General features: G+C 39.8%; 1 protein-coding gene across 1 annotated transcript in view; it reads right to left on the reverse strand.

Moving 5' to 3' along the window:
• Positions 1 to 1,136: 1,136 nt before the first annotated feature.
• The window catches only part of SLC22A4 (solute carrier family 22 member 4), a 42,545-nt gene continuing 27,679 nt past the window's right edge, over positions 1,137 to 16,002 (reverse strand). Inside the window, exons 5-10 of the mRNA XM_012178136.5 lie at positions 14,724 to 14,850; positions 10,602 to 10,702; positions 8,373 to 8,587; positions 7,047 to 7,229; positions 4,759 to 4,894; positions 1,137 to 1,520 (exon numbers count right to left, since the gene is read on the reverse strand). Coding sequence (XP_012033526.1) covers positions 1,445 to 1,520; positions 4,759 to 4,894; positions 7,047 to 7,229; positions 8,373 to 8,587; positions 10,602 to 10,702; positions 14,724 to 14,850 — 838 coding nt within the window. The 3' untranslated portion in view covers positions 1,137 to 1,444. The remainder of the gene's footprint in view (positions 1,521 to 4,758; positions 4,895 to 7,046; positions 7,230 to 8,372; positions 8,588 to 10,601; positions 10,703 to 14,723; positions 14,851 to 16,002) is intronic.

Below are 16,002 nucleotides of genomic sequence, written 5' to 3' on the forward strand. Positions count from 1 at the left end.
ATTCTAGTGGGTTTTAAGGTAACCCTCAAAAGTGGGATCAGTGTGTCAGTAGGGATATAAATATGTGTTAGAAATATGGTAATATAAAGAAAAACTTATGAGATAATCTGAAAAACTCAAGATAAGGGTCTTGAAGCAATAAGGATTATTTACCAAGATGTTTCATCAAAGGTTCCTTTGAAACATATTTAGATAGTGAACATTTATATTTGGGGATAATTAATTTTAGGAGATGATGCCAGCGAGCAGCATATTGAAACCAGCAGCTGCCTGTACTGTAAGCAAGGACTGGAAAACTGGAAAACTGGTGTTAAAGGGTCACCAGCTTGTCTCTTGCTGCTCCGAAAGGAGCTGCTCCTGGTGAGAGTATGGGGCCCAGGTCTTCGGGAGGAACTGTTCGCTATGTTATCATCTCAGCATGCCTCAAATGTGGTGAGACACAGAGCTGACATTTATCTTCTGAGCTTATGTCAATACATTATCCCATTTGTGGCTTTTACCTTGCTCATTCCTGGAACTGAGATTCCGCTATTGCTGACCAGATGCACCCGTGGTTAAAGAAGCTACAACTGCGTATTGTATTTAGGGAGGTATGTATTAAAGGAAAGAACTGGTTTAAAAGGGTCTCCAGATTGTTAGCTTGGATAGTCTTCTTCTGTGGTGCTGATTTCTCTTGGCTATGGGGCACACAAACCACCTCTACCAATCTAACTAGTTTGCGGTTTTCCTGATTTTCTTTTACCAAAAAAAAAAAAAAAAAAAGGCCCTTTAAGCCAGTCTTAGGGAACAGAAAGCTTAGTCAAGTGCTCACAAAGAGCACAGCAAATGTGACTCATTCGATAGCCTGTGAGCCATAGCCGCTGACATGGTAGCCAGGAGCTGCCTTGTTTCCTTCTTAAATGCTGACAGGCCAGAGAGCCAGGCTGTCTGATCTCTTGATGCATTTCACTTGTAAATGCTATTAGTATCTGCCATCAATTCTTCTCAAAGGAGTGTATAAAATTTGCTGGGTAGGAATACTGCATATAATTGGTCATTTTGAATGAGCTGGTTTACTTATACACATACACACACACACATACACACAAGCCTGATAGCTGTGTTAATTCAATGAATTTTTTAAAATTTGGATAGTCTTTGTATTTGAAAATGAGTTTAATCTTTATATATGAGTTTTCCAGTCCTTGACCAACACGTTTTCTAAAAATCCGACAAACCCAATTCATCGAATTAATTAGGAAAAGTCTCTAGAAATGGTTTGTTTTAAACAATAAGGAGTTATCTGTAAGTCTGGTCCAGAGTTTGCCATATAGCAAGCATTTCTTAATAGCAAGATCCATTTTAGTGTTTTTCCTCCTAGTCAGTCCTTTTCATCAGGAACAACTTTAGTTTCTTCACAGGCTTATGGATGTTTTTCAATTCACCAAATAGGATGGGAATTTTATTAGAATGAAGTTATTATAACTTTGGGATTTTCTTCTTTCTCCATTGAACCTTTTGTTTTTTTCCCATATCTGAACCTGAAAATAAGATAAATGCCAAAGAAAATTAAACAAAAAAAAAAAGCCAGATTGACACAGAAAAACATTTCTCTAGTCACTGAACAAGTAATTACTTTAAAAAGAACCTCATGAGGATAGCTAGCACTAGTATTCACGATTTTATAGTTTCCACTGAGGAAAGAATAGAGTGGTAAGCGTGAAGTTCTTGCTAAGTTAAAGTTGATATTGAAGTAGTTTTATCATTAGGAGAAACAACCTATCAAAACTGGGCATCTTTTGCTATGTACATCCAGTCTGGATCATAATCCATTCACATATGGATTTATTTTTATCATGGCTATGCACTAAAAACACATTATCTTATATAATGTCACAAAAGCCATATGAACTATTCCCACATAACAGATGGGAATACTGAGGTCTAGTGAAAACTAAGCAAATTGCCCACGTTTGCAGTAGATTTGGGTTTTGAAGCCAGGCAGTTTCACTCTAGGATCTAAACTTCTCTTGGACTTCCCTGGTGGCCCAGTGGTTGAGAATCCGCCTGCCAATTCAGGGGGCATGGATTCAACCCCTGGCTGGGGAAGCTCCCACGTGCTGCGGGGCCAGTAAGTTCTCGAGCCGCAACTGCTGAGCCAGCACTCTGGAGCCTGCGAGCCCCAGTTACTGAAGCCCGTGGGCCTAGAGCCGTGCTCTGCAACGAGAGAAGCCACTACAATGAGAAACCGGCACGCCGCAGTGAAGAGCAGCCATTGCCTGCCACATCTAGAGAAACCCTGCAGCAACGAAGACCCAGTGCAGACAATGATAAACCTTAAACTTCTACTACCATACCACTGACCTTTTAAATGTTTGTCCGTCTGTGTTGTCATAGAAAGATATTTGATTTTTGTCCCTGGTTTCTGAATAGAGCTCCTAAATCCCTTGTAATTTTCTGAGTGACAAGGGTAACAGGAGTGTCTTGCCTCTTATTCTGATAAGGTGACTCTTGGTGAGTCCCTAGATAGCTTCACAATGGAGGCTGGTTTCCAGAAAGATCGAGCCTTGACTAGAAGCCTGGAACTTTCTGCCCACCCTCCAGCCCCCAGAGAAGGGAGAAGGGCTGAGGTTAAATCAATACTGATCATGCCTATGCGGTGAAAAACCTCCATAAAATCTCCTAAACGTTTACTGGGGTCTGGAGAGCTTCTGAATTAGCAAACACATCCACGTGCCGGGATGGTGATGCTCCCCAACTGCACAGGACAGAGACTCCTGTGCGCTGGACACTTCAGGACCTCACATTTCCCCTTGGCTGTTCATTTGTGTTGTTTATAACAAACGAGTAAGTAAAATGTTTCCCTGAGTTCTGTGCATCACTCTAGCAAATTCCTGAACGTGAGGAGGGGGGTTGTGGAAACGCCGGACTTTGTAGTCAAGTTGGACATGTTGGAGCTCAGGGCAGGCTGCCCCCAAACATGCCACAACGGCATATTGATTATTTTGCATTTTGATTTTTTTTTTTGCTTTTGGTCATGCAGCATGTGGGATCTTAGTTCCCCAACCAGGGACTGAACCTGTGCCCTCAGCAATGAAGGCACTGAATCCTAACCACTGGACTGCTAGGGAAGTCCCCATTATGATTATTTTGAATTCAAGTTGCTTGTGAAGGAGCTGATGCAGAAGGAAGCTCTGGCCTCCTCTGTGCCCCTGAAAGCAGGAAATAAATCCCTCTTGGAAAATGCCCACTCTCCACATATGGAGGTAGAAGGACACCCTTATTACCAGAGATGGAGAATTCAGGGCAGGACCAAAAAGTCTGTATAAATAAGCCTTGCTGCTTCTTTACTAATTTACTACCCAGGCCCACACTTCATTTAAATTCCTTACTAATTAAGTACCCAAGTTCATGTCTTCCATAAACTCCAGAAGATGGTGAGGGACAGGGAAGCCTGGCTTGCTGCAGTCCCATGGGTTTGCAGAGTCTGACACTACTTGGCGACTGAACGATAACAATTAAGTACTCAAACCTAAATTTCTTTGTCCTATCAATTCCTCTCAGTTTTATTGTTTCTTTGTCTAAAAAGTGTAAAAGCTGCCTGCTTTGGCCATGTCTGCAGTCCTCTTTCTGAGAAATCTCTGTATGCATGTATTAAAATGTGTTTTTCTCCTCCTGACTTGACTTGTGTCAATTTTATTATTAGTTCAGCCAGAGAGTAAATTTCCCCCTCCCCAAGAGCCAGAAATGTGGATAACCTTGGGGACCCATTACTTGTGACTGGCAGCTGAAGAGTAAGCTGTCTTAGGGGACTGAGCCTTTAACCTGTAGGGTCTGATGCTAGTCCTGGGTAATTAGTGTCATAACTGGATGATATTATAGGACACTTCTTCGGTGTCAGAATTGGTTGATACCAGGAAGAAAACTCTCACACAATCTCATAGGCCAAAAAATGATATTGCATTAAAAATTCTTTTTAATAATGTGGACAGGTATTTCCTTTTCATAAATATATTTGCCCCTGAAATGTTCTTTTCTATAAACTGCTTGTTCATGACTTTTACCGGTTTGCTTTCTGAGTTGTTGGTCTTTTTCCCACTGATCGCTAAGAGCTTCTTGTATCTTAAGTTTATTAACTCTGTCTATCTCACATCTTGAGTTTATTAACTCTGTCTAGTGTGTTGCAAATATTTCCCCCCTGGTTTGCTGACCTTTGTTCTAATTTATGGTTTCACTTTTGCCCTACTGACAATATCTAAACTTGCTTAATCCAACATGTCCATCTTTTCCTTTACGGCATTTTGTTTTTCATATCACACTCAGAAAGGCCTTCTTTAAGGTTATAAAATATTTATGTTTTCTTCTGGTACATTTATGACTTTATATTTTTAGGTCTCAATTTTTAATCTTTCTGGAATTTATCATGATATATTTTGAAGTAGGATTTCAGCTTTTTTTATGTAGCCAAAATGGCTAGTTGAATATTCTACCACTTTTTACTGAATAATCTAACTTTTCCCCACTGATTTTGAAGTGCTCCTTGTTATCTCACACTGAATTCTCTTATTTTATTCAGTTTAATTTTGAACCCTATCCCATTCCAGTGATTTATTTTTCTATATTGTTATCATACTGTTTGAATTGCCATTGCTTAATAATATGCTTTATTATCTGATAGTGCTACTCTCCACTTGTTATTCTTCCGTTTCAGAACCTTCCTATTTATCCTCTCATGTTCATTCTGTTTTTATACATGTAATTTTTTAAAGTTTCACTCACCCTTTCACTTTCTGCATCTGCTCTAGGGTCTCTGGTAGAGTCCTTCCAAAACTTTCAGGGAAAAAAAGAGTGATGATTCCGATCAGGACAGTCAGGCTACCCATGAGGATGTAGGGCAGAACTCTGTTGTAAGCACCTGTAAGACACAGGACGTAAGGACATCAGTTAGATATAGGGACTCTCCAGACGCTCTTGAGAATCACTTTGTAATGGTGGCACACAGTTTTAAATCTGAATGCTTACAGAAGAAGGGTGCAAAATACACAGTTTCTGTTTGGCAGATGTCATTGCCTCTGAATTTCCATAATTATTCACCCTTGATCTTGCATTATCAAAAAGTCTTTCATGTCAACTGGTATTCTCTAAGCTGCTACTTAATCAGGTGTGATAGATGTTCTTTTGATAGAAATCTTTGCCTACCAAAGTTCTCTTAAGGTAAAAGTCACTGGAGATGGGGGATGGGAGGACACCACAGGGAAAGAGGTGGACCAGGATGTTGCAGGGACAGGTCCTGGCTGTGATGACTGATATGACCTTTGCACTTGCCCAGACCAGTAGGCTGCTGTAGAAAGCTAGGTCCACAGAGCTGTGAGACTCTCAAAGAAAATCTCAGTAATATATTCAATCCAATTTAAATCAATAAATGTCAGGCACTGTGGTTTCTTTCTGAAGCATTTATATATCTTGGTTTTACATGTAACTGGAAGAACCACTCCATGTCTTCTTTATCTGGTGTTACTCGGACAGGAGAATAATAGATCTTCATCTTGCTTCCCTTCTACATACAGAGATTACAGAGGAATAACACAACCAAGAATTTTATTTGACAAAAAATGTATAAATCTTGAAGCTTCTCCAAGGCCTCTGTTGTCAGCGACAGGAGCTGCTACTGTGGAATGGAAAGCTCTTTCTCAGACTCCTGCATTTCTAATGTAAATGGTCCACCATTAGACCACATGAGAATGGTTTGAAAGTATAGGGAAGATGAAAAGACACCATTCTACATAATAATGGACTTTCTCAGGTGTTCAGGGCAGCTGTGTGGAAAATGTCTGTCTTTCTCTGTAAGGTTTTAGGGTGTACCTCGTCTGAGAATTCACATATGTCTTTGGGGATGTATGTGTGTGTGTTTGAACCAGTAGGTAACCAATGAATAACTAGGAACAATAAGGAACTGTGTCTCCACCTCTCACCAGTGAAGTTCTTACGAGGTTTAGGCTTCGAGTGCTAGATCCTACATACATGGAACATCTCATGAAAGCCCTTCTGATGAATAAATATGATCACATAAAAGCTAAAGTTCCTGCACTGCAAAAAAAGTCATGAAGTCAAAATGGAAATGGTAAACTAGGAAAAAATATTTACAATATATATACAGAGGGTTAATTTTTTCAATTACAAAAAGCTCCCCCCCTCAAAATATAAAGTTGAATAAACCATTAGAAAGATGGGAAAAGACATGGACAGTCAGATATCTTAAAAATAAATAGAGTGTCAATAAATACACGAAAAAAAGTTCAACCTCATTCATAGTTGAAAAAGAAATGAAAGCAACAATGATATCCATTCTTCACACAACAGATTATCAATGGTTAAAAAATTGGATGATTCCCATTGTTGGTGAGGATGTAGAGAAACAGACACTCTCATATATTGATAGTTGGATTGTAAACTGGTATAGTATTCAGAAATCAATTTGGAAATATCTATGAAATTTTTAAATTGTTCCAGCAATCCATTGATCCATATATACAAAGGCTGTGGGGGTGTAGGGGAATGTTCACTGTAATGTTATTTGCAATAACAAAAGCCTGGAAATGGTCTAAATATTCATCCATGAACCTAGTTAAATAAATTACGTGTACACATATATTAGAAGTCTATGTACTAACTAAATAGAAGAGAAAAGAACTACATACATACCAATTAGACCACATGAGCATGGTATGAAAGTATAGGGAAGATGAAAACTATATATATACCAACCAGGAAAGATATTCTGATACAGTGTTAAGTTTAAAAAAGGTCATGGAACAATATTTATGATATAATTTTGTGTATTTAAAAATGTGTGTGTGTGTGTTGTACAAAACGAAATGTCTGGAGGGCTACTCACCAAATATTAGTGTTAGGTCCTCTGAGGGCTGTGATTTGAGGAACTGAGAGAGTACAGGTGACCTTGTACTTTTTCCAGTACTTTCTGTGCTGTTTGCATTTTTCACAACAGAAAGTCTATTACTTATAGATATATTTTTTAAAAAAGGATAGACTGATAAGATGCATCTCACCTAGGTAAACAAAGTAGGGGGCAATGATGCTGCCCACCCTGGAGGCCATGGAGCCGACCCCCACTGCCATGTTCCTGACCAGGGTCGGGTAGAGCTCTGCAGTGAAGACATACAGCATGGCAAAGGCGGAAGTGATCCCAAATTTTCCCAACATGGCCAGACCGATGGACAAGAAGTTGTAACCTGGAAAAGAGACCCAGTGTAAGCAGAGGTACTTTTAGAAACAATACTTTCTTAACAGTTGCTTGTTCTGTCCTTATTGCTTGTACAGGAATGTTTTATAATGTGTTTCATATATAAATATTTTCTAATATAAAGATATTCCCCAAATTACACTTCTTCTTCAAAGTCTTACTAATTGGACATAGAAAAAGATGGAGAGGGAAGGGTGCTTTGAGTTTCACTACTGTCAGTCCAGATCATTTATGCATTCCGTGACCTTATCTACACTTTAATTACAACAGTTTCATAGTCAACTGTTAGCTTGTTAATGCAGTGAAGTTTAATCTTTGAACAGAAGAACCAATCCTTTTATCCTACTTATTATTATTGAGATATATACTTCTATATATGATACTAAATATCAATAATCTGTTGACTTAATGTAACAATATGAGAAACTTGGACATAAGAGGAAAAGAGAAGCATGTATCTTTTCATGTGCTTTCTAACTACTTAAAGAATATAGCCCCTAAAAATCACTGAATTTATACCGGAACTGGCATGTGCTACCAACTCTTAACACTTGTATATTTTCATCAATCAGAGAGAAGGTTTGAAAGTACCAAGAAATTAGCACTCAGGTTTATGACTCAAAGAAAGGTTTGAGGGATTAGGTGAAAGTTTCTATGAAGGGGTTGCACTGGGAGCATTACTCTTCTTCTGGTGGTGATTTCTGACTCTCTGAGGCTAACCCTTCTGTTTGAAGGGACTACTTTTGAACAGAGGAAATCACAGAGTGAGCTCTCTCTTGTGTAACCGACTTATGAATGGTTTATTATGTAAAAGCTACATAAATAGGGAATAGTGACTAATAATTAGGGCTTCTCTAGTAACTCTGATGGTAAAGCATATGCCTGCAATGCAGGAGACCCAGGTTTGATTCCTGGGTCAGGAAGACCCCCTGGAGAAGGGAATGGCTACCCACTCTAGTATTCTTGTCCATTCTTGCCATGGACAGAGGAGCCTGGTGGGCTACAGACTATGGGGTCGCAAAGAATCGGACACAACTGAACGACTAAACACAGACGCACACACGACTAGTAACTAGCCTGGTCGAGGTGCGGATCTTTTCTGGTAAGTTGCTAATACTGGATAGCTTCTTACCTGCAGGTACCAACTGAATTAAGAGAAGCACACTTCCTCCAAAGAACAGTACTCCAGCTATGATATAACGTCTGGGTAGGGTTCGAAGTAGCAGCCAGGCCGCAATGTAAGCTGGAACTTCAATCAAGGCAGAGAAGAAACAGTTCAGGTAGGGATCTCCATGCAAATTAGGAGTGTTGAGAGACAGAGCAAAGTAACCCACTGAGGTTAACATCCTGGAGATCAAAAGACAAAAACGACAAAAGGATGGCTTGAGTCACTTTATAATTTCATGACGGATGGGAAGTTGTCCATATCTTGGTATCTTACAAGTAGTGACTAGCCACACAGGGCTATTTAAAAGTAAAAATTAAAATTAAATAAAATTTAAAATTTCATCCCTCACTTTGGCATTAGCCACACTTCAATTCCTTAGTAGCCACGTGGAGCTAGCGGCTACTATAATGGACAACAGAGATATAAAATGTTTTTATCACTGCAGAAAGTTATGTTGGACAGCACTAAGTCTAAATATACAAATATTCAAGCTACCTATCCTAATCTAGCTAATTTCAGGTTTCAGTAGAATAGCTTGTACAATACATTCTCATCTCCTTAGAGATATTATTTGAAGAAAGACTGTCACATCAGTGAACATAAAATCCATATTTCATTCTCCCCACCTCCCCGAAAAAGAAAAAGATATATAGGTAATACTGTGGGATCCACTTACAGTAAATTCCAATTGACTTAGTAAAACTCACTTTAGGGAAAAAAATGAGTCTCATAATGCTTCAAGGTATCACAGAATGCATATTGCATATCCCGCCATTATAGTTAACTTCCACATAAAAGCTTTTCTGTGGAAAAAACACTAAGTTATATATAACACTATGCAGACTCCTCTGTGGAGAAATTTGCTTATTATCAACACGACTGAAAAGCAGAGAACATCCGAAAAACATTTTCAGGAACACTGTTGGATCTTTTTACACATACTCTACTACGTTGGATAGCACAAGGGCTAATCCAAAACAAAACAAAAAACGAAACTTTATTCCTCTAGGATCTTAGCGATTTTCACATTTGATAATAAGAGCAGCATGAATAAAACTAATGACTACGTCACTGTTGGCCCAGTAGTGCCCCTTCTCAAGATACAATTGCATCAGTGATACCTGCTGACATGTGAGAACTAAGTAGGTCCATTGTGAGGAAAGCCACGTGTCCAGGACACACTTGCTTAATTTACAGGCATAAACTCTGTTATTGATGACTTCTAATTGTAATACTGAAAAAAGTGTCAAAGGGAACATTTGAGGTGGCTCTAAAATTAGACTAGCTGCAGTGTGAGCCTGGTAGTTCTGATTACCATCGTTTTTTGTGCTGCCATCATGGAGTAGGCATGTTCTTTCCTTTCTGTCTTCTTCCTAATTTCTTGGCAGATATATTATTAAACCTTGCCTACAAAGTCAGTTCATTATTTATGTGTCTTAAAAATCACTCAGTAAATTGCTATTAGCAAGTATAAAAAGCTTGTCAAAACTCCAAGTCAGGCCGTGGGGACTCAGCATATTCTAAGCTCACTAATTAATTGCCTGTACAACTTCTGGAAGCAGGAGCTGAGTCAGCATCTCAGCTTCGGGCATCCGGGATACCATTAGTTTTAATCCCAGTAACTTTAGGAGGGGCAGGGGACCCTTTCCATGTGCGTCAAAGTTCCCTTTAAATATTGTTCCCTTTGACATTTTTTTCAGTATCCAGTTCCATAAATTAAGTTGGAAGTGCAAGTCACTCAGTTGTGTCCAATTCTTTGCCACCCCATGGAGTCCATGGAATTCTCCAGGGCAGAATACTTGAGTGGGTAGCGTTTCCCTTCTCCAGGGGTTCTTACCAACCCAGGGATCAAACCTAGGTCTCTCGCATTGCAGGCGGATTCTTTACCAGCTGAGCCACAAGGAAAGCTCAAGAATACTGGAGCGGGTAGCTTATCCCTTCTCTAGGGGATCTTCCCGACCCAGGAATTGAACCGGTGTCTCCTGCATTGCAGGCCGAGAGCAGTACAGTTTTACCAACTGAGCTATCAGGGAAGCTCTTAAATTAAGTTAAGGGCTTTCCAAACAACTTAGATTCTAAAATTTTAATTTTGCCTCAGGAGGACCCAGGCCTTGACCCTGTCCCTTGAATTAAAGAAAATCAGCTCTATATTTACATGCTGTATGTCACATTTCCAGATCTCTTATTACTTACCACAGCAGCAAAGACATAATGGTTATTGTAGCAATGTGCCGAGTCCTAAACAGGTCCAAAATGAAAACTTTCTGCTGCTTCAGGGGGAGTTGCTCCTGTTGCTAAAGTAATGTACACAACTATGAGATTAAGAAATAATGAGGAAGTTATCTTTGGCTATGACAGTATATTCTTATGCATGTAACTCACTTCACTTTGAACATGCTTAGAAGTCTGGAATTTGCTATATAGTCCATGGAATTCTCCAGGCCAGGATACTGGAGTGGGTAGCCATTCCCTTCTCCAGGGCATCTTCCCAATGCAGGGATCAAACCCAGGTCTCCCACATTGCAGGCAGACACTTTACCCTCTGAGCCACCAGGGAAGCCCTTGCATGCAATAAGGGCATCTAAATAAAGGATGCTTATTCTAATATTTAAAAATGTTTGTGGCCCATTTTAGACAGAAACCTTTAAAATATAAAGATTGGCTTCGCTATCTCTTTATGTAAAGCCTGACTGCTAACATAGATTTGCCTTGACTCATGGGCATCACTATGGGTGACCCTAATCACACTGAACCTTAGGGCCTTTTGAGTGGGTAGGGCCATATAGCCCCAAACTACCTTGAGGTTCATATCTACTTTTTGTACTTTTCCTGTTTTTGTCTCAGTGTCAGAACACCCTTGGGTTAACTAGGGGACCTTGAAAAAGTTACTATTTATCCTCTGCGAGCCTCAGTTTACCTCTCTGTAAAATGGGTCTAATAATTAAGCACTGAGAAGTTTAAGTGAGGTCGTATATATAAATCTTAACATAGTACTTGAACCATGGTAAACACCCCATCCATTTTAACTGTTGTTTTAATTACTGCACCGCTGAGGAAAACACGTAAGCTGTCAATGGTTGGTGGTATTCTTACTGCTGTTAATGGGCTCCCTTCCTTTACTTTTAATTAACTGACGTTAACTTTTCATGTGTTAGGAATCCAGATAATCAAGCTTATTAGAATTGAAACTATACTATTTACATTAGCCGAGACATGGAAACAACCCAAGTGCCAGTCATCAACAAATGACTGGCTCAAGATAATATGGTATATATACAATGGAATGTTGGTCGTAAGAAAGAATGAAATATTGCCATTTGCAACAGGAGAATATTCACTTAGTGAAGTCAGTCAGAGGGAGAAAGATAAATATTATAAGATATCATTTATATGTGCAATAAAAATGCAAATGAATCTATATAAAAAATAGAAATAGATTCACAGACATAGAAAACAAACTTATGGTTATTAAAGGGAAGAGGAAGGAGGGTTGGAGGGATAAATTGAGTGTATGGGATTAACAGATACAAACCACTATACGTAAAATAGATAAGCAACAAGTATTCTTTACTATACAGCATAGGGAAATATATTCAATATCTTTTCATAACCTATAATAGAAAATAATCTGAAAGAATAACTGAATCACTTTCTTGTACACCTGAAACTAATACAATATTATAAATCAACTATACTTCAATTTAAAAAAAAAGGAATTGAAACTAAAAAAGTTACGAGGCTCTGAGGTGGAGAATCTCTTCAGGATAAAGTTAAACTCTGTGACTATGCGTGTATTCAGTAAGAGGCCGAGGAAAGAATTTCCACAATGAAGGAAGTAAGAATGCCAGATCTGCCCTTGTAGTAGCTGCTTCCCAAATATTAGCACCTTCTTTTCGAGAACAATCAGGCACCTCCTCGTGCAGCTCACAGTCATGTTACCTTTCTGCTTCTGCTCTATCTGGAGTGAAAACCTCCAGAACATGCCTCTGGCAGTAATACCTAATTATCACAAGGAAGAAAGTCCCTGCATAAACTGCTGGGGACTAGCGGTCCTTCTGAAAGTTTTATGTGTGTGGTACCAAGCACAGATGGGACCTGGGGATCAGGCCTATGCTGACAATTGGCACTTCCACAGGGTCCTTGTGAAAATGCAGATTTCCAGGTCCCACCTTGGGTTTGCTTAGTCTGAATCTTTCCTAGGGCTCAAGGGCCTAGGAATCTGTAATTTCTCAAAGCTCTTTGGGTGGTGGTGATAAGCAGCCAGATTTGGAAACCTCAGGACAAGAACATTTCCATATCTAGTGCTTGTCCCTGGCCTGTATGGAGCTGCCAAAATGCCTTTGGACCAGGCACCATGAGAAGGCTGAAGGTACTTCAGAAAGGAAGCCAAAGAAGCCCAAGATTGCGTTTGAAGATGGTATGACATGGTTTTTCTTCCTGTCCAAGTTAATGCCACTGCCCTTAACACAAGAAGAGAAAGAACCGTTAAAAGCGTGCATTTTGGCACTAGAGTGAGATGTCTATCTGTGTAATCCTGGGCAAATAATTTAACTTTTCAACTAAGAAGAACTGTGCCTCAGTTACCCCTCCTGTGAAATGGGCCTATAATAATATGTACTAGCAATGACTGGCATGAGCATCAGATGAGCTGAACAATGTGCCTGGCATCTGGTGGGCTCTTTATTACCATTCCGAGCAGTTTGCATTTGTTGGCACAGGGCCCTATATATCCTCCTTCAGAGGACCCTACCTAGGAGGTGAATAGGGAGAGATGACTGGGCCTCAGGAAAGCACAAGCTCCCTTTTCCTCCTTGGGTTTGTTCAGCTGAGGTTCAATATGCCTCATGGCAGGAAGAAAGCATGTGTTTTGACACTGGACTTTGTTCTCATTTGTCTATATAACTATGTATCTCTGAAATGTTTTATGATGGCTTTCATCCACATAGGCTTTCTCTCTACTACTAGACTCTAAGGTCCTCAAAAGAGAAGTCAGACCATGTATCCATTAAACATCAAAAAAAAAAAAAAAATTTCAGCACAGCCCTGAGATCCAGAAGTGTTAGATACTCCCAATGTTATTTTTGCATCCAGTTAAATTGACCAAGGCTGGGAACGGAATCTTGATCCGAAGAGCAAAGGATTAAGACATATTTTTCCTGGCAGCCCTCTGAAAGCTTGGGCTCATGGCCACTGTAATTAAACCTCCAGCCATCACCAAGGTATCTGCTTCTGTAAAAGGTTCCAAAGGCCAAGGGGGAGGATAGAGGACTGGCACGCTCGTCACCATCTAAAGTCCTGGGGTGGCCAGGGGCACAGATGTGAGCGTGGAGGCCAGCATACAGACTAAGACGTATGTAGTCTTCTTGGGGTGTCCTGAGCAGTCCCTGACCCTTCTAGCCACGAGTGCCCTTGCCCTATCATTTAAGTGTCCTCCCTGGTTTGGACCAGCCTCTTCAGCCCTGAATCACCTTGTTCTCTTTGCTGGCTCACCCTGTTTGCTCCTTGGGGATTTTCTTCCTTACCTCATCACTTATTTCCATCTAATTCTCTTAACACTCTGGGTTATAGTCTATGCTCCTTATGTGTCTAAGTTTTCTTGATTTCTCTGGGAGTTGGCACAAGGTATGGCCAAGGTCACGGTGAGTCCTTACTGACTGTCAGGAAGTGAGTATGCTTCCACTGAATATCTGCTTTTTCTCGTGGCCTCCTTCCTGCAGGTGTGAATCCACCAGCCTATGCTCTCAGGCCTTAGGGTTCTAGACACGATATAGCAAAACTAAAGACAGGTACAGCTTCCCCAGCAGACTTTGGTAAGATTCAGAATACAGTGGGGAACCCATGGGTGGAATATCTCTCAAACACATTTTTTCCCCACTTAATATAGATATTAAAAAAATCACCAGTATGTAGCTGCATCAGTGGTATGGAGCAGGAACTAATATTTAATCAACACTTGCTGTATGCTCCCTGGAGAAGGGAATGGAATGGCTACCCACTCCAGTATTCTTGACTAGAGAATTCCATGGACAGAGGAGCCTGGTGGGCTGTAGCCCATCGGGTTACAAAGAGTCAAACATGACTGAGCAACTAACACTGTCACTGCTATTTGCTAAACAATTTATATATATATTATTATATTTAATTGGTCCACAGCCCTTTGAGATGGGTTTTATCTCAGAACTTTATCATTTTGTCTCTAACGTCTTGAACAGTGCCTGGTACATAGTAGGCACTCAGAATCTATTGAATCAAATTAAATTCCATAATCAAGAATGCACAGCTGATCTCAAGAGAAAACATTTTGCAAATCCTTACCTCCACAGGATCAAAAACTACCACTGGGGCAGTTACGTTGTTTATTTTTGCAGCTTTTTGGATAATATCTTCAGCTTCTTTAAATCTCCTCTGGGATAACAGCCATCGGGGAGATTCAGGAATAAACCTAAAATTCATTTTGGATGTTTTATAATTTTTCACAGTAATAAGTTTTGATACTATCAACTGTAAGTTGCCCCCAAATAATTTTTATTTTGTAAAATTCTAGTTTGTCTTTTTAAAGAACATCAGGAGGGAGGCTTCATAAGATCTCCAATATTTGTAGGAATAAATAAGAGTACCTTCACATTTGAAAGTTCTGATCAAATCATAAGACCAATCGTTAGTTGTACTTGAAGCCAGGGCCCGCCTAGAAAGGGTAACATTAACTATGGGCATGTTTAAACCAGGGCAGCTGGAGAATACCACCCAAAACTTCATAGCCAGCATGGCTCATTAAAGAAACAGTGTCTAGTATCTTTTCAGTGTGTCCATCCCTAGGGGAATTCCTGGTGCTCCAGCTGGTGATGCTCACAAGTTTACTGGGTAAAAGAAGGCATCTGTGTTCCTCGGGCTTTTCCTTAGGCAGTCAAAGGAGGAGGCAAGCGCATTGACACACCTCTGTGGGATGTCCCATGGCTTTCAATAGATTCTCAACTCAGTGAGTACCCAAACCAGTTATGGGGAGACAGCCAATGTGGTCTTTTTTTTTTTAAATTGTCTAGAAACATTTAAAATTTTTTATTTTATATTGGAGTATAGTTGATTAACAATGTTGTGTTAGTTGGAAACTGACTTTTTATTACACAATCTACCCACATTTTTAACTGATGCTCAGACATGGCTGACTTCTATTCTTTCCTAATTTTTCTATTTTTATTTATCTTTTATCTTTTATAATGTTACCCCCTGACTTCTATTCTTTCCTAATCTTTATTTCTCAGAATTGCTTAGCCATTCTTTTGCTGGCTCTTGTTTTCCTTATCTATTTGTCCGTATTAAGTTGTCCTAGAAAATAAATTATATGTAGCAGATACAGTCTTCCTATAATTAACCAGCCCCCTGCAAAGCCTCAACAGGAATTATCTCAGAGCAAAACACAACATATCAAATAGCTAACCCCCAGCTTCCATCCCCAGCCTACCACAAGCACATGAGTTGAAAAATGAACCCACTTTGCATTTTTTGGAATATACACTCGGTTGGTCCCTGTAGCAACTGTGATGATGTTCGGCCACTGACCCTTGGTAATTAGAGCCGTCCTGTCCCAGGGAACTTT

This window comes from Ovis aries, chromosome 5, assembly GCF_016772045.2.
Source record: "Ovis aries strain OAR_USU_Benz2616 breed Rambouillet chromosome 5, ARS-UI_Ramb_v3.0, whole genome shotgun sequence".
Lineage (NCBI taxonomy): Eukaryota > Metazoa > Chordata > Mammalia > Artiodactyla > Bovidae > Ovis > Ovis aries.